Source organism: Eptatretus burgeri, chromosome 1 (genome assembly GCF_056783735.1).
Source record: "Eptatretus burgeri isolate ZD-2024b chromosome 1, Ebu_testis_v1, whole genome shotgun sequence".
Lineage (NCBI taxonomy): Eukaryota > Metazoa > Chordata > Myxini > Myxiniformes > Myxinidae > Eptatretus > Eptatretus burgeri.
This window is the reverse complement of record NC_140961.1, coordinates 50873851-50899662: the sequence shown is the minus strand read 5'-3', so window position 1 is coordinate 50899662 and position 25812 is coordinate 50873851. Positions and strand designations below refer to the sequence as shown.

General features: G+C 47.9%; 1 protein-coding gene across 1 annotated transcript in view; it reads left to right on the top strand.

Moving 5' to 3' along the window:
* Window positions 1-25812, top strand: part of LOC147034469 (uncharacterized) — a 119315-nt gene that overhangs the window by 22387 nt on the left and 71116 nt on the right. The window contains 3 exon segments of the mRNA XM_085883772.1: window positions 15753-15842; window positions 15937-16055; window positions 24286-24436. Coding sequence (XP_085739898.1) covers window positions 15753-15842; window positions 15937-16055; window positions 24286-24436 — 360 coding nt within the window.

The window sequence follows — 25812 nt, the reverse complement described above, 5'->3', positions numbered from 1 at the left end:
AACTTAGATTACATTCTCTAATCTGTCTCATTAACCTTGTGTTGGGTCTGTCCCGTGCTCCCGTGTGAATGAATAACATTAGATAGATAAGATTGATAGTGATTCCGAACAGGGGATTTACTTAATATCAGTTACCTCAGTTTTGGTGTGTGTGTGTGTGTGTGTGTGTGTGTGTGTGTGTGTGTGTGTGTGTGTGTGTGTGTGTGTGTGTGTGTGTGTGTCACAGATGCCAACCCTCCCGATTTCATCGGGAGGCTTCCGAAAATTCACCCAAACTCCCGCCCTTACGATCACTATCCTTATCCTCCCGAAATTTTGATATTTTTGCACTGTTCACTAATCAGAATGTACTAGTATGAGAATTGAATGAAAAGCATCGTCTGCTACGTATAGCATGTGGTAACTCCATAACGTTCGCTGCTACCAAATTGTACGTAAAAAATTGCAAATTCAAATGAGGAGCAGCGAAACATTGGGTCTGGATCTCGCTTATGCGATCATGCACTGAGATTTAGTGCATGCGGTATGTGTGCAATACAGTGCATGCGGTATGTATGCACAGTGTATATGCATGCGATACGCTCACTGCATGCAGCTGGGCCCGTACCAGCCCGGCGGTCGCGACCACCGTGCGGTGTTTAACAGCCGCTAGAGTTCTACGAGTCGCGCTGCAGCTGTGGAACATCGACTTCGAAGTTACCGATGCTTCAAGCCCTCGATGTTGATTACGAAATGGCAGAAAAGAAGCTTACGAAGACCAAGAAATGGTCTCAGAAGTACAAGACCGAATACAGTCTCCAATACCCGTGTATTCGAAAGTCTGAAAGAGGAATTCATCATGCGTATTGTACAGTATGCAGCGTTGATATTTCAGTTGAGCACGGAGGTCGCGATGATATTCGGAAGCACGTTGGAAGCAAACGGCACACAGACATTGCAAAGGAGAGATCTTCGAGCACGAGTACCGGTACACTTCTGAATTATTTCACCAAACAAGGGACAAGCGAGGAAGAGGATGTTACCCGAGCGGAACTTCTCTTTAGTGGATTTATTGTGGAACATAACTTGCCAATATCAGTCTCAGATCATGCTGGACCTCTATTTCAAAAGATGTTTCCAGATTCAAAAGTTGCTTCAAAGTATGGATGTGCAAGAACAAAAACTTCAGCAATAATTGGTGAGTTGTCAAATGTTACTGCTTCATCTATTGCCGATATTGCTAGACTAGCTCCATTTAGCCTAGCTACAGACGGTAGCAATGACAGTGGTGAAGCCCAGCTATATCCTGTCCTGATTTCATACTATGACAACAGTGCTGGGATTGTGAAGCAAGGTTTGCTAAGTTTGCCTGCGTGCAAACAAGATTCCACTGGAGAAAACATTTTCAAACTGCTTGATCATGAGTTCAGTGACAGGAAAATTCCGTGGGGAAATTGTGTTTCCTTTTGTGCTGATAATGCCTCTGTCATGGTGGGCAAGCACAAAGGAGTCGCTGCTTATATCCACAAACAAAATCCAGACTGCTACATCATGGGATGCCCTTGCCATATGATGCACAATACGGCCAAGAAGGCGGCTCAGGCCTTACCCATTGAATTAGATGACTTTCTCATCGATATTTACTACTACTTGGACAAAAGTAGTAAACGCGTCAAAGGAGTGAAAGCACTGCAAGAACTCTGTGATGCCCCGACACACAAGATTCTGAAGCATGTCGCAACAAGGTGGCTGTCCCTTGGTCAGTGCCTAGACAGGCTGATTGAACAGTGGGAGCCACTTCGCCTCTTCTTCAAAGAAGAAGTACGAAGAAAAATGCAATCAACTGCAGCCAAGACTCTAACAACGAGCAAGAAGGACGGCACTGTATCTACTGCCAGTACTGGCACTGCAGGATCAAGCACTAGTGGAGCAGCATTCACCACTACCACTGCAGTATCTGCTGCGAAGAAGACAGCAGGGACAGCACCAAAACCAATGCTGAGAGCAGGTAGCATCACCGGCCCTTCATCACGTTCATCTACAAAGCAGATCCCTTCAGAGTCGAGAAAGACTGTGATAGTCCCATCTACAGGCAAAGAAGGACCAAAGTTAAGTTCTGCTTTTGCCAAATCACTTGATAGAAGCTCAGCAAAACCTTCGAATCAGAGGTCTTCTTCCTTGGCTGCACCTACCTCAAGCTCTCTCCTCAAACGTAAAATTGGATCTGGTACTACGAGTCTGACCTCTTCTGCTGGCAGTAAACGCAAGTGTGATCGCCCTGCGGCTAAGTGTACTACAAGTTCTACAACTAAAAGCGCATCTTCCTCAAACACTGTGCAGGAATCTAGAGAAAAACGTGTCAACAGGATGTTCTTGTCTCCACAAACAAAACTCTATTGTTTCTTCCTTCGATATGCTAACAAGCTTTTTGAGAAGGGGAATCTTCTGCTCCAAAGAGACGAACCCTGTATTCATCTCCTGCACGGAGAATTGAATGGTCTTCTGAAAGATATCTTCGTACGGTTTTTGAAACCATCGGTGTCATCGGTTGCTCTGGTAAATGTACCCTTCTCTGACAGAAATCATCAGAAGAATGATGAGGACCTCATGATTAGGAACGATGCCAAACTGTATATAAGGGAACAAAGGAGTCTCAAGAAATCCACCTTCACTCTGAGTGAGTCAGACATCCAAGGTTTCTTCAGTGCAGTTCGCTCATATTATGTGAAAGCCTGCAATTACATCTTCAAAACCTGGCCGCTAGATGATGAATTAGCCAAGCATGCTCAGGTGCTGGATGTTAAGCTACACCAAGAAGTGGGGTTTGACTGTGTGGAGTTTTTCATCAAGAAATTCCCCTGTCTGTTCAGTGGCGGTGATAGTGACATAGACAGTCTTGAGAGTGAATTCGCTCACTACCAGGCAGACGCCTCCATAGCTAGAATTGCTACTGAGACAGTGAGAGTGGATGAGCAGTGGCATCGGATTTCACAGCTCACAGATCCCTGCACTGGTGCCAAGAAGTATCCTAATTTGAGCAAAGTGATGAAGGGAATCTTGATCATTCCTCATTCGAACGCATCATGTGAGCGGGCACTCAGTCTTGTACGGAAGAATCATACTGAATTTCGTCCCAATTTGAGTGTCAAAACCCTGGAAGCTCTCTTAATTGAAAAACTAGCTCATAGCACCCCTTGCTACCAGAGAGAATACAGCAAAGACATAATCAGAAGGGCTAAAAGAGCCACACAGCTGTCACTCAGCAAAGCTGCCATGGAAAAAGCAAGCAGCAGTAGTACCAGCAAGTAAGGTAAGAAAAATATTGCTTCTTTTGTGCTTTTTGTTAATCTTTGATTGTCCCCTAACTTACTAATATTAACATACATGTAACATTAAAAAGTGCACAATTTTCCCCTTTTTTGTTCAAAAAGTGGGAATTCTTAACATGTTAAATGCTCCAAAATAGGGCTCAGAGGGCACTAGAGAGCGTCTAGAACCCCAGAGCTTCCAGGGCCCTAAGGCGGGCCCTGGACCCCGCCGCAAGGGTCGAGCACTCCGCGCTCGAGATGTGCGCTTCGCGCACATTATTTGGTGTCGGTTGCAAATTCTCCCTAATTCTGATTTCCAAAAGTTGGCGTGTGTGTGTGTGTGTGTGTGTGTGTGTGTGTGTGTGTGTGTGTGTGTGTGTGTGTGTGTGTGTGTGTGTGTGTGTGTGTGTGTGTGTGTGTGTGTGTGTGTGTGTGTGTGTGTGTGTGTGTGTGTGTGTGTGTGTGTGTATGTGTCGCTCTCTGTTGTAATAAGCCTTTTGTTCATAAAAACCTGTAGCTGGTCATTCAGGATACGAGACCTCGCCATTAGGATCAGGATACGGGACTTCGCGAGTGAATTTGATTTAAAAATCCGGTAACGGATCGATTAGAAAACGTCCATTTAAAGCACTCTTAAAAGATGAACATTGCAATTGGGAAACACATTTAATGCGCTATTAAAAGATGAACAGTGCTATTGGGAAACACGCATTTAATGCGCCCCTAAAATATTGTTACGGCTGTGGAAATTCGCAATACACCATAAAGGGTCCTTAGATCAGTTATGACGCTAAGCTTATGTGCAGATAGGTCCCCACCGTTGTTTAAAGGGAATTCTTCATGTTCACCGGGCTGCGACCCTTTGAGATAGCCGTTTTTCTTTATCTATCATTATTTTGAGCCACCATTGCAACAAACCTCCACGCAAACAACAACCGCCACCAACTACGCCACAACGCCCATCACGCTCACACCACCCCCACAACAATCACCACCATCTTTGCCACTACGCCCGCTTACGAATGCCATCCTCCGCGGACCACGGTAAGACGGTTTCTGCGTCGGAAACCGTCCGAGAAGGATTGGCAGAACAAAAGCTCTTGTGAAGCCTGTGGGGTTTTTCCTGCCTGTTTTCCCCGCGCTTGGTGTGAAGGAAAGGGGGAGGGCAGCTCGCCGCCGATTGGTGGATGCACGGTGTGAGGCGGTCGGGGTGAGGGAACTCCTCTTTTCGGGAACCTTCTCGAAGGGAGGCGGAGCCGAAAATGGGGAGGAGTGAAGGGCGGAGCCCCGCGCTATATAAGTCGGACAGGACGCGGGGCTTGCTCTCTCTTGGTGGTCGGGGTCGGGCTCGCTCTCTTGGTGGTCGAGGTCAAGTACTTTTTTGTCTGGGTCATCGACATCATCCTCTCTGTCGGGGTCGTGCTGAATCTCTCTCTTTCTTTCTCGTCGAGGTCGAGTTCTCTCTCCCTCCCTCTCATCTTGGCGTTGAGCGACCTGTCGGTGAAGGCGCGGGCCGGTGGCGAGTCCGGGCAATGCCTCGGAGACGCGGACGGGAGGCGCCGCAGGCGGTCTGTGGTGGACCTGCACGTGCGGACGAGGAGACTGCCGGAGAGGGTTCACCGGCCGCAGAAGGGAGGTTTTCTTTTCTTTGGGCTTTTGTATGTGTGTTTGTGGCGCCAGTCCGTGAAGTAAACCTGTTTAAGTGCCTGTACATTTCATGCTATAGTCGGTCGCAACGTCTTTCATTTCTTGCTGTACATATTCCATGACTGCCCTTGCTTGTTTGTGTTATATGTGTAATAAATGTGCTTGTGCAATGTTTCCTGTTCATTGCGTCCTTCCCCTCTTTTGAAAGTGCCATCTTGAATCGTGGAATGATTGGTAGTGGGTTTTAAACACCCGATAAATAATCTGAACCGTCGAGGTCGGTGATAACACCGCTCGGTTATCCCTATAGTACGGAACAAACCGCTTCAGCGGTTCGTGTCCTAAGCCGACCTGCGGCGTGGTGCATCCCCTCGGTAGGTTACCCGCGCGGGTACTTAGGTATATCGACTTTCGGCGATTCACCCTATTTCGCGTGGGTGGAATGCGGACTGGGTTGTGGTGAGGTCAAACCCCCACCCATGACTGGCTACTGGCGGTAGTTCCAGGAGGGTCACGATTGAATTGTCCGGTGGGCGACGCGGCTGCCATTAGAGGTACGCGGCCGATCGCATGCCAGGCGGGCCAGAATTCCTAACAGTGGTGTCTGGGAGTGGGATTCAAATCCAGCCCGCCTCCAACTAAATTCACGGAACCGGATCAGGGGTGAGTGAAGCGACCCTCCGTTTTCCCCAAATTCAAGCGATTTAAAAATTATTTCTGTGAAATAAGATGGCTTTTCAAGGCGAACGGGTGCCGGGTGGATTAGATATGTCTTATAATGTAGAACCCATGGCCCGGGACGGTTCCTTTTGTAATTTTAATCCACGGGGGAGCTCAACCCCATATACTAAGCACAGACTTTATCGGCAAACGGAGTCGCATAATGCAGGCGGCTATTTTTAGCGCAACAAACGGCACGACACTAGGCGAGTGCTTTCAGCCACCACTTCAGACCACGTGGTCGCGGCAGGCGCCATGGCAGGCGTTGCAGGATACCAGAGCATGCATTGACGGGCTTCGGAGACAAGTGTCGAAGTCCTTGCAGCAGTGGAGGAATGGTGACAACTGTATAGGGGAATTGCATTCGTTTTCCTTTGAATTGGACGAGGCACGGCGGCACATAGACAGGGTTCATGAGGATTACGTGCGAACGGAGTCATAACGATGGGCCGATGTACAGGAAGAAAGGAGGGAGGAAGAACAAAGGCAAACTAAGCAAGAAGAGGAAAAACGAAAATACGATTTGGAATTAAAAAAACTGAAGGGAGAGGTAGAAGAAGGCAATCGGAAAAGAGAAAGCCCAGAAGAGACGATAAAAAGAGGAGAGAAACCTCTGGAGAAAGAATTGAAAAAAAAAGCGGGAAGAGGAAAAACGGAAACAGGATTTGGAATTAAAACAATTGAAAGAAGAAGCAAGGTTGCAGTATGCGGAGATGAGCAAGAAAAGGGACGAGATGGGTGAGAAAAGGGATGAAATGAGAGAGAGACAGACAGACACAGACACAGACACAGACACAGACACAGACACACTCTGACTAAAAAAAACGAGAACACGAAACTAAAGAGAGAATTACAAAATGAGCTGAGCATGTTAAGAGAGGAAAGAAAGACAGCAGAGAATGAAACGTTAAGGAACCACACTGTGCAGATCGAACAGTTAGAAGCCAAAGCAAGGTTGGAGTGTGAGGAGTTGAGAGAGGAATTAGAAAGAAAAGCTTCTGAGTTACTGAAACACCAAAACAAAGAAACGGGATTACAAAACGAGCTGAGGATGTTAAGAGAGGAAAGAGCGAGAACGGAGAATGAAACGTTAAGGAACCACACTGAACAGATCAAACAGTTAGAAGCCAAAGCAAGACTAAAGAATGAGATGCAAGAAAGAGTAATGAAAGAACAAGGAATGAGACAGGAGAAGGAAATCAGCCAATTGAAGGAAACGACGAGATTGCAGAATGAGGAACAAGAAAGACAGTGGAATAGAAAACTGAAAGAGTATGAATTTGAAACTGAACAACAAAAGGAAAAAACAAGGTTGGAGTACGAGGAGATCGTGAAAGAACAAGGAATGAAACGGGAAAGGGAGATTAACCAATTGAGGGAAACTATGAGATTGGAGAAGGAAGAACGTGAGAGACAGAGGGATAGAAAACAAAAAGAACATGAATTTTAGGTTGACCAATTGAAAGAAAAAGCAAGGTTGGAGTATGAGGAGATAGTGAAGGAACAAGGAATGAAACAGGAAAGGGAGATCAACCAATTGAGGGAAACTGTGAGATTGGAGAATGAAGAACATGAGAGTCGGTGGAATGGAAATCACAAAGAAAACGAGGTTGAAGTTAACCAACTCAAGGAGAGAGCAAAATTTGAGTCCACGGAGATGGAAAAACTCCGGAAAGAGAACGAACAACTCAAAAAGCTCAGAAAAGAAGAACGACTCAAAAGGAGCCAGGAAGTAGAACGGCACAATTAGGTGGGATGTGTGACAGCATCACAAGGAGTAATGTTGGTGGTGCAGGACTTGATTGACACCACTTGTCGGATGAAAGAACAATTAGGGCAAACCCTGATAAAGGAGACACAAATAAAAATGGAGACGAGGGAAATAACAGAGACGACGAAGGAAATGGAAGTATTGCCAGAGATACGGGAGATAGACCGAGTCGAGACTGAATTAAATAGACACGAAGAGACAACAGAAATAAAATGTATAGAGACTCGGGAGATGGAAACGGTACCGGAGAGACGACACAATAAAGACGGGGTGAAAAACGAGCACACACACAGAGTTAGTGAAGGACGATGAGGGGGAGCTTGAGGAATGTGTCGTGACCCGGTGCAAGCAGCCGGATAGCCTCCTTCAGGAATAGAGGGAGACGCTATGCTCCCTTGAAGCGGATCTCGACCAGGTGGGTCCGGTCGAGCTTTGCGAGTTGGAGGGGGCGAGTGTTGCGGATAGGTACACACAGAGCTTGGGGAGTGTGAGGGCCCCGGAACCCCTTGTGGCACATCCCCAGCGTGAATGTCCCGGTATGTGTGTTCACAAGTGTGGCGAAATGTGTGCTGCAACACACGCATAGCGTGGGTGAAAGGCGTTGTGTGTGTGAGTAAAATGGTATGCGAGGTTGCGAGTGGGCCGAAATGCGTGCCTCCCAGCACACCGTGTGTGGATGACGAACCGTGTGTGGATGAGGCACCGTGTGTTAAAGGAACCACGTGTAAGAGTGAACGGCCGTGTGTGAATGGAACCACGTGTGCGAGAGAAATGGCATGCCTGAGTGAACGGCCGAGTGCGAGAGAGACCGTGTGTGTGAGAGAGTGGTATGCAAGGGAGATGGCGGCTGGCATGCGGGAACATGTAACCGCATGTCCCGGTGTGAATGCCATCTTGAGGTGTGTGATCCTCATGGCACGGGGGAGTTTGTGCGCGAGAGTGTGACGGAGACGGGACCAGACGGTGGACAAAGGCCGACCAGCGGCCGTAGCTGCATTGGGAACCGTGCCGGGTTTGCACGGCAGCGCGCGCAGGGTCAGTGCTGTGCAATGCACGAGGCTGCCATGTGCGCGCCTGCGGGAGTGATGCCCGGTCCGCAAACGCATGCGGTGGATTAGCCGATCCCGCGGACGGACAGAAGGTAGGCTGGATGTGGATTTGGACTGGATGGGTTCTCCATGCGGGCGTGTGTGTGAAGCTCCGACGAGCGGAGCACGTGTGTTCGCGTGGGGAACCCCTCGAAACACGAGGCTTGTTTTTGATGTGCAGGGTGACGTCGTGGCTGCATGGTCGGAATCCGGCAGGAGGGAAATCCCTGCCGGATGGTACCGTCCGAGGAGGTACGAGGTGCGCGAAGCGCGAGCAGCTGCCATGACATCACGGGGAGAAAGCGCAGGTTGCGAGTTGCCGCGCTGGTGTGCGCATTAAAAAAAAAAGGCAAGCCTCGCTTCGGGTGAACAGGATTCCCGGGCAAGGGGTGGAAGAACCCCCTGTCCAGGGCACAGGACACAACTAGTTAGGGGGAAGGGTTAGCTTGACGTTTCAGCCAGGAATGGCAACGTATAAAAATGCATGTAAAACGTTGGCGTACGCTGAAGTTTTGAGGTTTTTAAAAAAGTTTTGGTCGTATGCATAACGTATTAGTAACGGGCACAGAACGTTTCGTTGTGTTAAAGATAACTTATACCAACGAATGCTTAGCCTGTTGTCGGCGTTCACAACCTATGCCCAATGATGGTTTAACTTGGTCATAGCGCGCTGCACGTATCGCCGACGAACTCGTGGCGTTCTCTGTTAAAAACCTGCCGCACGCAGATTTAAATCATAACCGCCTGAAAATTGGAAGTGTCAACATCGCAGTCACACCTTGACGATTTAGCCAGCGTATGCCGACCTATGAAAAATGTGTCTAAAACGCTGGGACACGTCGAATACGGTATGGGTAAGTTGTGTATACGTTAGGAGCACGATCAAAAACAATGAATACGCTGGCATATTTCGTGGTACGTCTAGTACGTCGTGAAATTTCAAGCATGCTGAAAATTTTACGACGTACTCGACGTATGGCTCACAAGTTCCGCATACGCTGGCATAAGTTCTCGGCACACTCCACAATCGTTTACACACGTCGGCCACACGTTACTTGTATGTTACTCATAAGTTGAAACACGTCGAGGTAATGTTTAGCATACCCGAAACTTAATTTTTAACCACGAGTAGCGTGCTTTGAACCTATGAGTAGCGTGCTTTGAACCTCTGTGTAACGTATCTCAAACGCACATTGGCGTATGTAGACGAATTTGATTGACGTCTTCCAGACGACCACAGAACTTACTGAACGTGTTTTTAACTTACAGCTACCGTATAATGCCGTATTGGCAGCGTTTAGAGGAATTGGTATATACAAATGGGCTTCACAAGAGGAACCCGTCAGTGTTCCAGACTCCATGTTGAGTAGATGTCAATGTCAGTAGCAGTAGCAGTAGTAGTAGTAGTTCGAGAGAATTTAGTGATGTCGATGTTATTAGTAGTAGTAGTAGTAGTAGTGGTTCGAGAGAATTTAGTGATGTCGATGTTAGTAGTAGTAGTAGCAGTAGTAGTAGTTCGAGAGAATTTAGTGTTGTCAATGTTAGTAGTAGTAGTAGTAGTAGTATTAGTATTAGTCGTAACAGTAGTAGATGCAGTAGTAGTTCGAGAGAATTTAGTGATGTCGATGTTATTAGCAGTAGTAGTTCGAGAGAATTTAGTGATGTCGATGTTAGTAGTAGTAGCATCAGTAGTAGTAGTTCGAGAGAATTTAGTGATGTCGATGTTATTAGTAGTAGTTCGAGAGAATTTAGCGATGTCGATGTTATTAGTAGTAGTAGTAGTATTTCGAGAGAATTTACTGATGTCAATGTTGGTAGTAGTAGTAGTAGTGGTAGTAGTACTTTCAAGTAACGTGTTGCAAAGTGTGAACAACGTTCGTGTAGCGTGCTTACAATACGTTACTCATAGGTTAGAAATAAGTTTCGGGTACGCTAAACATTACCTTGACGTGTTTCGACTTATGAGTAACTTACAAGTAACGTGTTTCAACATGAGTCAACGATCGCATAACGTGCCTACAACTTATGGCCAGCGTAGCGGAACGTGTGAGTCATACGCCGGCATACGTCGTAAAATTTCAAGCATGAAAAAATTTGAGGAAAACCCAAAAGTTCAACGTTTAAAGCCAGCGTACTACGACGTATCGGCATAAGCGGCATATTTCCAAAAATCGGCATAAGCTGGCTAAAATGTCAAGGTGTGACTGGGCCTTTAGCGAGACCGGCTTCATGGGGCAGGGATAAGTCCTCATGGAGCCCGTGGAATGGAATAGTTAGAGGGATTGTAGTTGAGATTTAGAATGGGAAATGATTTTTGGATTTTGGAGGACAGAGACAGACTATTGGATGTGTTGAGGGGACGTAGTTGAGCTACGTAGAGTTAAAAGGATGTGCTGTAGTGAAAGGGACGACGAGGGAGCACGAGGTAGTTATGGGATTTAGGGAGCAGAATGGCAGTGATCAGCGAGGAGTGAGTTGAATTGGAAACTGTACTTGATGAGTGAGTGAGGCCAGCGGGCCTGAGTGAGTGGAGTGAATGTGGTATGCATGGTGCGATGAGTGATTGGGGTAGGAGTGATTCCTGTCCAAGGGACCCCGGGGGTCAGGATAATGTGAGTTAGGGGGTTAGTCAAATTGACAAAATGGAGGTCGTTTTGCTGTTGGTGTGAATGTAGGCTCAAAACCCATTTGGAGGGGTGCAGGAGCCCTGTTGACGGGCTGGGAGCGTGGCTACGAACGGTGAGTATCGCTTAGTGGATACCCCGGGCACCGGGCTGGTCGGCCGCAGTAGGCCAAGGGTCCATGGGGGGCCGGGATAGTGTAGTGGGCACGGGTGGCCCTCATGATGCGGGGCCCGTGGCGCCAAATGCCACTGGGGCAGTGTACTGGGCACGGGCGACCCTCGGAAAGGGACCCGGGGCACCAACACACCACGTGGGCATCGAGCGGGAGTCGCCAGAGAGGGCACTCCCCAATTTTAGGGAGCTGATCGGCTCGGAGGCAGTGTCGTGCCCAGGGGTGGCATTGTTGGAGAATCGGCAGAGGGTAGTTCCTGCCAAGGGAGCCACGCATCCCAGCCATGAGACCGTCTGAGGGCACGGAAGGAAAATTGGGGGGCATGGCCCGAAATTTGAGAGGACACCAACACAGGCGACGGGAATCTGGGTTGATAGAACCGATAGTTTAAGCGAGAGGTGCTTGTTGAAAGCCCCGGGGTAGTTAACAGTTAAATGGTTAGGGTAGATTACGAAGTGTACCCCTCCGCACCATCCATCCCTTCGCTCTCGTTGTGGGCCGCTGGACCCACGTTGGGTTGAGATCGCTGAGATCTGAGGAGGCAATTCTGAGGCTTGAATTGGGCCTCGACACAGGACGCGAGCTCTCCCTTATTCCCCTCCGGGAAGGGACCGTAGTGGTTGGGAGTAGGCTAGGACAGAATAGGTTGGCCGAACAGAGACTGTAAAGAGGGTTAGGGAGACGATTTATGGAAGGGGAAATAAAAATAAAAGAAAACCAAAAAATAAGATGGGGCTAAATTTGGATGTTTGCAAACTAAGGGAGTGGGTATGAACAGAGACAGGCAAAGGCGATAGGTTGGGAGGGAGACAGTAGGGTAGGTCCGAACCCGCCTTCTGAGTGGCCAGCACCACCGCACTCCCTCCACCAACCTCCTTGAATGGATAAGAGGCTGGCCAACTTCATCTGCCGGCTGTTTTGCTGCAAGGCCTGTGCCGGTCGGATCATCTGCTAGCTGTTTTACTGCAAGGCCTGTGCCGGTCGGATCATCTGCCGGCTGTTTTGCTGCAAGGCCTGTGCCGGTCGGATCATCTGCCGGCTGTTTTATTACAAGGCCTGTGCCGGTCAGCTTCACCACCGACCCGTTTTGCTCCAACGGCCTTGTCCTGCCTTGCCACACCTTGTCTGCCTGCTTTTGCCTTTGCCCCATGCCTGCTGCCCTGTTGCATTTGCCCCTGTTCATTGCCATGTGAGCCAGGATCATCGCGCGTTCTGCAGGGACTGCCCTGGAGGCAGCCGCATCACGGGACCGCATTGGCGGCTCGTGCAACGTTTGTTTGCTGCGTCAGATCGTCGCGCGTTCTGCAGGGACTGCCCTGTAGGCAGCCGCATCACGGGACTGCATTGGCAGCCCGTGCACCGCTTGTGTTCACTGCGTTCATGTCAAGGGGGAGGCCGAGGACTGCGTTTGAGCAGCCGGCCATATTCCCTGCACCTGCATTTATCTCACGAGCCAGAGACTGCTTGTGAGTAGCCTCGCTCCCTGCTGTTATTTTTTTTCCACAGAGGCCATCGATCCTGGGCCATGGTGTAGTGTAAAATTTATAAGTTAACGTTAAGATTGTACATGGTTTTGCTTGCCCCTGCATGTTTGTCATCACGCCGGCAATTTATTTAAGTCGTCTGTATGAGTGGGTTTGTTTAGTTAGTTACTCAGCCCGTAGGTTATTTATTTTTGGAACACGAATACACTAAATGTCGCACTCAGGGATCCGATGGTAAAACGTACTAGGGAAAATTTGACGACTCGGGACGAGTCTGTAAAAAGGGAGGGGGGTAGTGTTACGGCTGTGGAAATTCGCAAAACACCATAAAGGTCCGTAGTTCGGTTCGATCGATAAGTCTGTGTTCAGTTAGATTTCCCCACCGTTGTTTAATGGGATTTATTCATGTCACAGGGCTGTGATTCTTTGAGATAGCCGTTTTTCTTTTCCTGTCATTATTTTGGACCAACCACATTTCAACCTCAAACCACAACGCCAACCCTGCCACCATCACAACAACCACCATCACCACAACCAACGTCGCTTTCGACCACCGCTTCGCGGCGGTCTCCACACGCCAAACCACGGCCCTCTCCGTTAATGAAAACAGTCTCGACGAAGTGAAGGAAACCAGAGGAGTTCCGATGGCGCGCGGATTTTCCCACCTGATTCTCCCTGGACCTGTGCCAATTCTGATTCTCTCGGCACCCGTGAGGCGCGCGGGAAGGGGGGCGAGAGGGCACCCCCTTTTTCTGGAAGGTTCCTGCAGGTTCTGGAAGGAGGGCGGGGCGAGAGCGGAGGGATGTGGCGTGAGCAATATAAGGGCGTGCAGGACGCCAAGTCTGGCAGCTCGTGTGTTTTTCTCGTCGGCCCGAGAGCTCGTGAGCTCGTGGTTTTTTTCCTCCGTGGTGGCAGCTCGTGAGCTCGTGGATGTTTTTCAAGCGCTTGGGTTTTTTGTGGTGGCTGCTCGACTTCTTCGTGGCTGTTCGACTTCTTCGTGGCACACGGACCAGGGACGCGGACGGGAGGCGCCGCTTTGCCAGCTCTGTTGTGCAAGCCTGCGCATCCGTGTGGAGAACGCCGGAGAGAGCTCACCCACCATCACACCATGAGGGTGCAGGTAACCGGCAACGGTCTCGTGGGATTTGTTCGGTCTGCCAAGCCCCACGCCATAAAGGCCCACGGGCCCAGTCTGACCTCCCTGTCTATGGGGGTGGTCTTTTCCTTTTGCTTTTGAATGAATGTTGGTGGCGCCGTGTCCATAAGTAAAACCTGTTAAGTGGCTGTACATAAATTGCTTATAGTCGGTTGTAGTGCTTTCACTTTATTTGTTTCCATACCTGCATTGACTGCATGATTGTTTGTATATGTGCATGTGTAAATAAATGTGTTTGTGTGAATGTACCCCATTCATTGCGTCCTCCTTTCACCACATTGAAATGCCATCTTGCATCTCAGAATAAGAGTTGGAGTTGTTAAATACCCGGTAAATAGAATCGGATCCGGCGAGGTCGGGCGATAATACCCGCTCGGTTATCACTGCAGAACGGAACGAACCGCTTGGGCGGTTTGTGTCCAAGCCGACCTGCGCCGAGGTACGGTCTCCCGGTAGGCTACCCGCGCGGGTACTTAGGTATATCGAGATTCGGCGATTGACCCTCTGATTCGGCAATTGCCTCTGCCTCTCTCCCTCCCCCTCTGCCTCCCCTTCTCTCCCTGCCCCTTTCTCCCTCCCCCCTCTCCTTCTCCCAACACCCCTCTCCCCCTCCCTCTTCTCTCCCCTCACCCCTCCCCCTCATTTCCTCCCAATACCCCCTCTCTCCACCACCCCTCACATTCCCTTTCTTCTTCCTTATCCTCGCTTCTCCCGTTATCCTCCTCACACTCCCTTTCCCCTTACCTCATCTTCTCTCCACACCCCCTCTCTCCACCCCCTCTCTCCACCCCCTCTCTCCACCCCCTCTCTCCACCCCCTCTCTCCACCCCCTCTCTCCACCCCTCTCTCCACCCCCTCTCTCCACCCCCTCTCTCCACCCCCTCTCTCCACCCCCTCTCTCCACCCCCCTCTCCACCCCCCTCTCCACCCCCCTCTCCACCCCCTCTATCCAGCCCCTTTCTCCACCCTCCTCACACTTCCTTTTCCCTTCCCTCATCCTCATTTCTTCTTTTCCTTTCCCTTTCCCTTTCCCTTTCCCTTTCCCTTTCCCTTTCCCTTTCCCTTTCCGTCTGTCTCTCTCCCCTCTCTCTCCCCTCTCTCCCCTCTCTCTCCCTCTCTCTCCCCTCTCTCCCCTCCCTCCCCCTCTCTCCCCTCCCTCCCCCTCCCTCCCCCCCTCTCTCCCTCTCTCCCCTCTCTCCCCTCTCTCCCCCTCTCTCCCCTCTCTCCCCTCTCTCCCCTCTCTCCCCTCTCTCCCCTCTCTCCCCTCTCTCCCCCTCTCCCCCTCTCCCCCTCTCCCCCTCTCCCCCTCTCCCCCTCTCCCCCTCTCCCCCTCTCCCCCTCTCCCCTCTCCCCCTCTCCCCTCTTCCCCCTCTTCCTCCCTCCCCCCTCTCCCTCCCTCTCACTCCCTCTCACTCCCTCTCACTCCCTCTCACTCCCTCTCACTCCCTCTCACTCCCTCTCACTCCCTCTCACTCCCTCTCACTCCCTCTCACTCCCTCTCACTCCCTCTCACTCTCTCTCACTCTCTCTCACTCTCTCTCACTCTCTCTCACTCTCTCTCACTCTCTCTCACTCTCTCTCACTCTCTCTCTCTCTTCCTCTCTCCCTCCTTCTTGTGCCCCCTCTCTTTTTCTCTCATCCATCCTCTCTCTCCCTCTGTATTCCTCCCCTCTCTCTCTGCCTCTCTCCTCTTGTTCTTTGTGTATAAAATCCAGATTTCACTTTAATTAGTAATGCGTTTTTTCCTTGCTTTTAATTCCCATTGTGTAATTTTTTTTGTTTGTTTTTTTAACTTCTTCATAGGTGTCTGCATTTTCAACCTGGGAAAAAGAGCTGCATAAAGTTGTGTTTGATCCTCGATACCTTCTTCTTACACCAAAAGAACGGAAACAGGTATAGTGCGGTTTTCTTGCTTTCCTTCTCTACCAATAGAAGCATTTGTGCATTCTTTATGAACAGTCAAATTTGCTCCTTTCCTTATCTGCAGGCATTTGAAGATTTTGTAAAGATTCGTGCAGAAGAAGAACGCAAAGAAAAACGAAATAAACTTCAACTGATAAAGGATGATTTCAAGAAACTTCTGGAAGATAGCAAACTGACGTCCAGGTATTCTCCCACCTTATTTTCATGTACCATTCAACCCAATTTGAAAATCTTCACTAATCTTCACCAGCAAGACGAGTTCTTAATTCTATCTCATTCCTGTTGGCCTAACGATCAATTGTGATAAATGCAAACCTTTTATTTGTTTATACTTATGACAACACAATAAAAGAAATGGAAAAATCATTTAAGAGACAGTTTAGCAGAGCTTAACACCACAATTTATTTTGCATATTTTGTATCTCGAAAAAGATTTTCCCTTTGATGGTGATATATAAATTGAAGATGCGTTCCTGGGGGAACACCTTGCGCAACCAAACCTAACCTAACTAAATGCAAAAGACATAATAACTCTATGAATCAATACAGAACATCACTAAATGTGTAATTAAATGAATACCCCACATAAATGCATCAAAGTAGAAGAAAGATAAATATGTATAGGACTGCACTCAGTACTATACTCGCCTATTATAGGAGAAGCAGTTGCATGTTGAGGCCTGGAGATATGTGAATTGGAAGTGGGGGTCATTGTGTCGGTGAGGCAGGACTGTCTGCCTCCTTGTCTGAAGATATATGCGTTGTTGTTGGCAGGCTTGCTGGGGTTAGTGACTGTTTAAAATAAGATTCCAAAAAAAGAAAACTTTTAATGGCACCCGACCGATTTTATAGATATTAATTTACAATACAGTAGTCCTGTATTATATTTATAACCTTTGCTTTACAATGGAATAACTACCTGTGATCCTCCTGAGAGCACACGCATCCTCTTCTCCTTCCGTTCTCATTGTTGCAACATATACACGAGCCCCTTTAGATGTGGCAGGAAAAATAAATGTGTATCAGTAAAAATCCGTGGCATATTATGAAAAGTGCTCATCACTTTATTCATTGCATATTGGTGAAAATGTGTGAACCAGGCGTGCGTGTAGCGGTTAGTGCCTGTATTTATTTTACATGTGTAGTTCTTTTTAACAATAGTACAAGTGTTTGTGCCCCACTGGTCACTCTCTGCTGGAGCAGTCAGGTTGAATTTTATTTTGGCGATGGGTGCCCGGTAAGAGGTGTGGTGGAAAAGAACTCGATTTTCACACGATCGATCGATCAGCATACCAAAGGAGAATCTTTAATTTTGTAAATACGGAGGAAGAACATTCAATTATTCACTGAAACAGAAGCCCAAAGTCACCCTTCTTATGCACAATTTGACATCCAAAGAATGGGAGGGTGAGACATTTGCATTTTCAACTGCAGGATGAGCTGATAGGCACGAGGTAAAAGAACTCAAAACTGCAATACGTGGCCACTTTGGGTTGGGAGGGAGAGAATGACACAATCATGTCAAAAGTTTGCAGTGCTAACAACCAGGCACCCTGTTTCTATGCAGTGAGCCCTTTTTTCATCGTAAGATATTCCTTTTATTAAGATGTAGGTCAAAAGACTTTTGGGAAAAGGGAAACATTACTGACAACCAATTTGACTATAGTACAAAATTTATATTTATAAAGTACCAGCAACAATTCAACAAGTGAATATAATTGAGAATACATGAATATAACTAGAGGGGGAGCACTCTGTAGAGTGCAAAACCTCCGCCGCCAATACTGCGAGGTCACTCAAGTGAACCTGATATCCTATTCATTCAATTTGATGTCAACAGTGCTCACAGAGTTATAGTTTGCAACTTTCCCTTTTACTTTTAACTTTTACATACTCAATTCATTCGTCATAACTAGATTCCTTGAGACAGAAATTGATTTTACGTGGGTATATCCACCTGAAGTTCCAAAATCAGCCGTAATTATAATTTTGGCATGTTTTTGTTGGAAATCACTTATAACATGTAGAAATGCAAAAAAAAAAAAAATCGAAATTTTGTTGAAAAAAAAGTTGCAAAAAATATTTTTTCCTTCAACAATTTTTTTTTGGGGGGGGGGGTTGGAAATCACTTAAAACATGTAGACATGCAAAAAAATAAAAATTCAAATATTTTTTCAAAATGGCCACCATAGCGGCCATATTGGATTTTGGACCAAGTCCAAAATCTAATGGCATGATCCTTGGACCATACCTAATCCCCCCACCAAGTTTCCTCGAAATTTGTCGAGGAGTTTTTCCGTAATACTGTTCACAAACAAACAAACAAACAAACAAACAAACAGAAAGGGGTGAAAACAGTAACCTCCGATCTTCGATGGCGGAGGTTAATTATATTTCTTCCGCAGAGGGAAATGGCATGCATACAACACACGTGGGGTGGTAGGATGATGTGTGGAGATGAAAAGTCCGGCCTTCGTGATTTGCCAAAAGCTATTAACGTCCCACCCCATGTATAGTGCAATATACATTGGAAGCACTTTTAGGTGCAAATGGAGACTCTCCCCCTCTCTCAAGTGTGGTTGAGTCTGACCATTTTCTGGAGCCATCGGCCTTTGAACCATCAAAGAAGAAGCAATTTCAGTCTGTTTTAAAACTGAATTCTAAGACAGAATTTTAAATGCAGGAAATAATATCTATGCAATTGAAAAGTGGGTGGAAATGAAATACCACTGTATGTTTGCTTTGCCAGTGAACTTCATACGGTTGTGTTGATCTTTCGAGAATTATCGGCTAAGATATGGTCTGAGAAATCTGCTTTGAGTTGCCAGGCTTGAACCTATATTTTGCTAGTACAGTATTGTCGCGGTCAGGTCAGGTCAGGTATGGGAGCATGTGCCAGAACAGCGCGTCGCTGCGTCCACTTTCCGCCGGTACTCCAGGGGCCTCCGTCTGGCCATCCCCCAGGCAGATGCCAGGCCCATCCCCATCTCCTTGAGATGATGGTCAACCTGCTGCAACCATGAGGCACGTGGTCGGCCCACTGGCCTCCTCCACTCATGAGACTCCCTCGCTGAGAGAATCTGGTGAGCAGGATCAGCGTCAGGAAAACGAGCCACATGTCCATACAGCCGCAGCTGACGCTCACGGACTATGCAGGTAACAAATCTCATCCGAGTCTCTCTCAGCAACCGCTCGTTGGACACAAAATCCGACCAGCGATAGCCAAGGATTCTCCGAAGAGACCTGGTACCAAAGGAATTAAGTCTCCGTCTCAGATCCTTGGTCAAAGTCCAAGTCTCGCACCCATAGAGCAAGACTGGAAGTACCAAGGACCTGAAGACTCGGACTTTCGTCCTCCCGCACAGGTACCGGCAGCGCCACACCCCCATGATCCAGTGAATCCATGACTCCCCAGGCCCGACCCAGACGTCTATTGACCTCCGGCTCACAACCTGCGGAGACATGAATATCACTGCCAAGGTAAGTGAATCTATCCACGACCTCAACATCCTCACCACAAACAGACACAGACAGGACAGCAGCATCCAAGATGTCACCGAAAGCCTGGATCTTTGTTTTGACCCAAGAAATCCGTAATCCCAACGGCTCCGACTCCTCATTCAGCACCTCGAGGGCCCCCCAGAGGATGTCTAAAGTCTCCGCAAAGATGACTGCATCATCTGCAAAATCAAGGTCCGAGATCTTGACATTGCCAAACGATGCACCGCAATCCTGATCTCTCCGACATCCTCCCAAAAATCCAGTCCATACAAGTGCTGAAAAGTGTGGGGGCAAGTACACATCCCTGACGAACTCCAGTAACAACTGGAAATAAGTCAGAGGCGGTACCACCACACTTCACAGCACTCTCAGTACCAGAGTAGAGTTCAGACATCAGATCGATCAGTTTCGGTGGCACCCCACGAAGACCAAGAATCCTCCAGAGGACATCCCGATTCACTGAATCGAACGCTTTACAGAGATCAACATAGGCTACAAGCAGCCCCTGCCGAAACTCTCGTCTGCGTTCAGTGAGGACACGAAGAGCAAGGATACGGTCAATCGTTGACCTCTTTGGTGTAAAGCCTGACTGCTCTGGACGCTGGTGCTCAAGCAGATGGTGGCGAACCCTATCAAGAATTATCCGAGCAAAGACCTTGCCCGGCACTGAGAGCAGCGTCACCCCTCGGTAGTTGTTGCAGTCTTGGCGATCACCCTTCCCTTTCCAGAGAGGGACAACAAGGCCCCTCTTCCAGTCAGTTGGGATGATGCCTGTGTTCCAGGCAGAGCACAAAACTGCATGCAACGACACGAGTGCAGCATTTCCACCAGCCTTGAGAAGTTCAGCATGGATGCCACAGATCCCTGGAGCTTTGCCCCGTTTCAACTGGTTCACCGCAGCCCGTGTTTCCACAAGCGATGGTGGACCACAGTTGGATTCGAGGGTCAGCAACAGGGATTGTAACACCCTTGACGTCCAACTCGACAGCTGGGGGATCAGCCTGGTACAACCGCTCAAAGTAACCGGCCCAGCGGGCCTTCACTTCAGACTCCTCTGTCAAGAGCCTACCACTCTCTGCTCGAACTGCAGTGCTCCGAGGATGGGCTTGAATGAACGTAATGCGCGATTCCCCTGTAAGCGGGACGAGAATCACCTGTCCACAGGTGATGCTCTACCCTCACAGATTCCTCGCACATAGGCCTCCTTGTCCACCCTCAGTGCACGTACAGTTTTACGCCTCAGCTCCCTGAACAGCTCAGCTCTGCCATTCAGCCTGGCCCTGCGACTCTGGTCAATGGTATCCAGTGTCCCTTGAGAGACAAAATTCTTCTTTGCCCTGCGGTGAACTCCAAGGCATCCACCGGCAACATCAAGGACGGTGGTCTTGAAGGTGCTCCACAACTCTTCAGGACCCCCTAAAGCACCCAGACCCCCAAGTGTCCACTCAGCCTGTTCGCAAACTCCTCAGCTACTCTCTCATCCCTGAGCTTGGCAACATCCAGCCTAGGCTGGGATGGTACCATTCTCCAGGATTTAAGGTGCAGCTTTAGAGTTGCTACAACAAGCCTGTGGTCAGTATTGAGGAACTGAGCATCCGGTAAACCCTGCAGTTCTGGATCATCCTCCAACGACCGTCAATGAGGACATGGTCAATCTCCTTTGCCACACCGCCAGCGTTGGAATACCAAGTCCAGCGATGAGCTTGTGGGCGCTGAAACCATGAACCAGCCACCCTAAGTCCCATGACTTCTTGCAAAGTCAAGGAACTTAGTGCTATTCTGGTTCATAGTTCCTGACCCATGGGGACCAACACACACCTCATAACCATCCCTATCAGTTCCAGTCGATGCATTGAAATCCCCCAAGACTAGAAGTGTATCTCGTCTGGGGCACTGATCAACCACAGACTCGAGTGTGGCGTAGAATGCATCCTTCACGGTAAGATCACTCGCCTCAGTCGGAGCATAAATAGAGACCAGGGAAATGACACCTAAGGAGTGACGAATCCTTAATCTCATAATACGCTCGTTGACCGGTGTTACCTCAATTATCATTGGGGTCAGCTTATTGGCCACAGCTACAGCAACTCCTTGGGTATGGTAACCATCAGAGCGACCAGACCAATAGTAGGTGTAACCACCCACCATTATCTCGCCGCAATCCGGTCTCCGAACCTCAGAGAGAGCTGCAATCCCGATGTCCAAACGCTTGAGCTCAGATGATAACAGAGACAGGTGATCATCCTCTTAGGGATAGGACATTCCAGGCACCCACCCGAAGGGACCGCCTCAGGTTAACCCAAGGAGACCGCCGTCTGGTGGACGACACCTCAGCACCACTCCGACACACTCTCCCGCAATCTGACCCAGGGATGTTACCCCGTGGTTTCCCTCCTATCAAAGATTGGGGGTCCCGAAGGCTTTGCCCCAATCCCATCATCCGGTGAGCTGCCCTGCGAAGGGAAGCTGCACAGGAGGTACTCCCACGGAGTGGGTTTTCAGATTTTTTTGCGTTTTTGCGTTTTGCGGAATGAAGCGTTTTACGGTGGCTGGAGTGCAAATCCTGCCACCAACCTCCTAATAAGAAGTAACCCAACTGCAGGAGGACGTCCGCAGACACAGTTGGGCACTAGATATGGATGGCCGTTGGCTCACAAGGAGCTCCTCCGCCCTTTGACAGGTTTTGTTTTTAATCCTGCTGGGTGTCCATATCCAAACACCCTCCTCACCAGAAAACCTGGTGGGGGAGACGGTTTAGTCGCCGACAACCCGACCATGGAACAGGTTAGTACAGGTTTACATGGTACCTGTAGCAGGTCACAGATCGAACCTGACCTGACATGATTGTCGCGGGTCTGGCAGTTAAGTTTAATCCCCCCAACCCAATTGTGAATGGACCACACCGGATTGCTGAGCAGTTTTCCTTGGAGGCGGACACGTGATCCTCAGAGATTATGGCATTGGTGGAGCGACGGAAGCACAGCCCAAGGGTTTATACTCGAACCCCATGACAAATACACGGACACCAGCAACTTAAAATAAACATGGGAATTGAATGAAAATAGAAGTAATGTTTACAAGGATATAATTCAAAATGTAGTTATAATATGTGAAGTAAATTAAGGTCAAAAGTCGAGGTGCTTCTACACACAGATTTAAATACAGACAAGGGGAAAATGAAACAAAACAAAATCCTCCCTTTATTCTGGCACTTGGCTTTGTTCGGAGATGGTCTTTATTGCACTTTGGAGTCAAGGCGCTTCGTCCTGCTTGGGAAGACACGCCCAAAAATGGCGCCGAGCTGCTCTCTTGGCGGGAAACGTACGTGAGGTAATTCGTGAGGCGATATTCAACGCCAGGGCTCACCAACCACCGTGCGGCTTCTTCGTCGATCGAATATGCCGAATGTTCCTCTCTTACATGAGGTCTGCTCACAACGATCGCCCACCTTCCGCTTTAAACACACAAAGGGATAACGACGAGTTCGCTGAGAGGTGCATTCTCTCTTTCTCATCATCAAACAACTTCACTACTCAGCCGAGCAGGAATGGTTAGCGTCTTGCCCAGCACTCTGCAAATTTACCAGCACGAACATGAGAATCACGCAGCCATTTCGTCGTGCTGAGAGGAGAGCAAAGCGAGATCCCCCGTCGCAGCCACGTTCCTCTCACAACTACTGTCTCCTCTTCGAACTTCACCCTTCTTTCACCTCCAGGCGTGGCTTGCTGGCACAAAAACCGGGAAGGCGGGGCTTCTGCCTGCTCGGCACGTTTTTTCTTGCTTGTTGGTATGGTTGTTGTTATAAAAACGCGCTTTCATGGTTGGTTTGTAATTACAAAAACGTAGGGAAAAGGTCACATGGGGCAATTACATACTGGGGAGAATTGGTCTTAATCCCTATCTAATTAACACAGCACCCCCCCCCCCCCAATGTGGTGACATGTAACACTTAAGCTCACAGTTTCCCGACTTAGTTTACATCGAAATGTCTCCTACACGTCCACGGACCAAGCATCTCTATACAATCCTCACGTTGCTATGAAATTCTTCCATCTACCTCCACAACCGTAACAGTATCTTTGAGTTCCTAACCCCCACTGTTATCTCACCTCACTTCCCCTTGTCATTCAACGACATTAACTTCAAAACTCTCAAAGAACACGATAAGCAAGACTAACATGGCTTGCATTTTTACTGAGTAATTCCATGCTCTGGTCCAGCATTCACCATATTCATTCACATGACTTGTATTCATGCTCATGCCATGGCTTGTGCTGCTTGCTCCTTGATGCCTGCCATGCAAAAATGCTGACTTTTGACAAGGGCATTTATTTTTGCTAGTGGTATTGGTGGAAGTTTGTATATTGCTTCGGTGTAGTTTTATTGTCCTCCTTCCCACCCCCATCCCCCCCTCCCTCACCTTGACAGGTCAGAGACGTGAAACATTAAAATGAACTCTGTCAGACCGATCATCTGTCCATATATTATTGTGTACGCGATATTTCAAAAACCATCAAACATTTAGCTTTCAGATTGCAGATATCTGCTGCTCATGATATTAGATCACGGCTGTGATTGGCTGCATTATGTTGCCATGGCACCATCTCAGTAAGTAAGTAAGTTGGCTTGAGTATGTGATATTTCAAAAACCATTCCAAGATTTTGCTTTCATATTACATAGATCTATTCCTCATACCACCCAAAAGGCGGGAGATTGAGAGTATCAACTTCTTGTTTTAAACAGCGATGCTTTGGTTGAAAAAATAAAATTTGTATCACATGGCCTTGAAAACAAATTGATCACTGTGCTCAGGTGTACCCTTTGACTGCAGAATTAATTTTGTGTCACCTATTTATTGGTTCAGTGAAGCAGGCATATCCATTCCCAAAATAATGAGATTGTACTTTGCAGGTCAACGTTCAGCGAGTTTGCAGCAAAGCACGGGAAGGACTCACGATTTAAAGCTGTGGAGAAAATGAAAGACCGAGAAACCCTCTTCATTGAATTTGTGCTGACCCTGAAGAAAAAGGAAAAAGAACATGCAAGGTCCAAGGCAGATAGAGTGAGTGCTTTGAAATCACCTTTTTGACAGAAAAGGGTGAAAAAATTGCTTGCAATTATCACGTGCATTATGAGCCATATACAGAGCCTTCAGAAAGTATTCACACCCCTTGACTTTTGTCACATTTTGTTGTGTTACAGCCTGAATTTAAAATGGATTACATGAAAAAATAAATTTGTCACTGATCTACACAAAATACTCCATAATGTCAAAGTGAAAACGTGTTTAGAAATCCTATTCAATCTCCTGAGTCAATACTTTGAAGAAGCGCCGTTGGCAGCGATTTCAGTTTTGAGTCTTCTTGGGTATGTCTGTATCAGCTTTGCACATCTGGATTCGGGGTTTTTTTCCCATTATTCCTCGCAGATTTGCTCAAGCTCTCAAGGTTGATGGAGATAGTCAGTGAACAGCAGTCTTCAAGTCTTTCCGATTCTCAACGTGATTTTCTCAATGGGATTCATGTCTGGGCTATGGCTGGGCCACTCAAGGACTTTCACATTCTTCTGCTTCTGAAGCCATTCCAGGGTTGCTTTGGCTGCATGTTTGGGTCATTGTCCTGTTTGAACGTAAATCTTTGCCGCAGCCTGAGGTCTTTTGCACTCTGTCATGCGCCTTCAGAAGCGGTTTCCGGCGGATTCTCCCATCTCAGCCAAGGAACTCTAGTTATATCAGACTGGTCATTGGGTTCTTGGTCACCTTCCTGACCACAGTCATTCTTTCCCAGTTTGGTCAGATGGCCATCTTTCGGCCATACAGATATATGTCCCAACATATATATTTTATATTGGATTCGCTATATATGAGATATCCCTTATTGTCGGGTTTTCCGGCTGTCTGTCTGTGTGTGTATGTGTGTATGTGTGTCTGCAACGCGAGGCTCCACAGCACGAACCAGTGAACCGATTTCGATGAAACTTTGCCAACAGTTGCCTTATGGTCTGGGAATGTGCGCGTTTGAATTTCGTTGCCTGTTGCAACCACCCGTTGCTGTACAGCGGCCAAAAAACTGCGTACAGTATTTTCAATACTTGTCCTTCAGTTTTGAATGTAGAGAAACGAGACTTCGGAATTAAACACTTTGAGATATTTAGAAAATTTTACTCAAGCTGATTTTTGATTGAGATTTTATTTTTCAAATGGTAGTCCTTCAAAAATTGGGTGTCTATTTGCCGTCATTTAAGGTGTGTATACAGTGTTTGCAAGGAACTGCACTGTCGTTCCACCTTCGATCTCTCCTCGATCCAAACGTTATTGACCAAAGTGAAAAGGATCCAAAATAAATGGAATCAACGGCATTTCTGTCTTTGTGGATTTCTAATAATATAATGTTTATTTATTTACCGAAAACGATTCCACGACCCACACACCACCTTCAA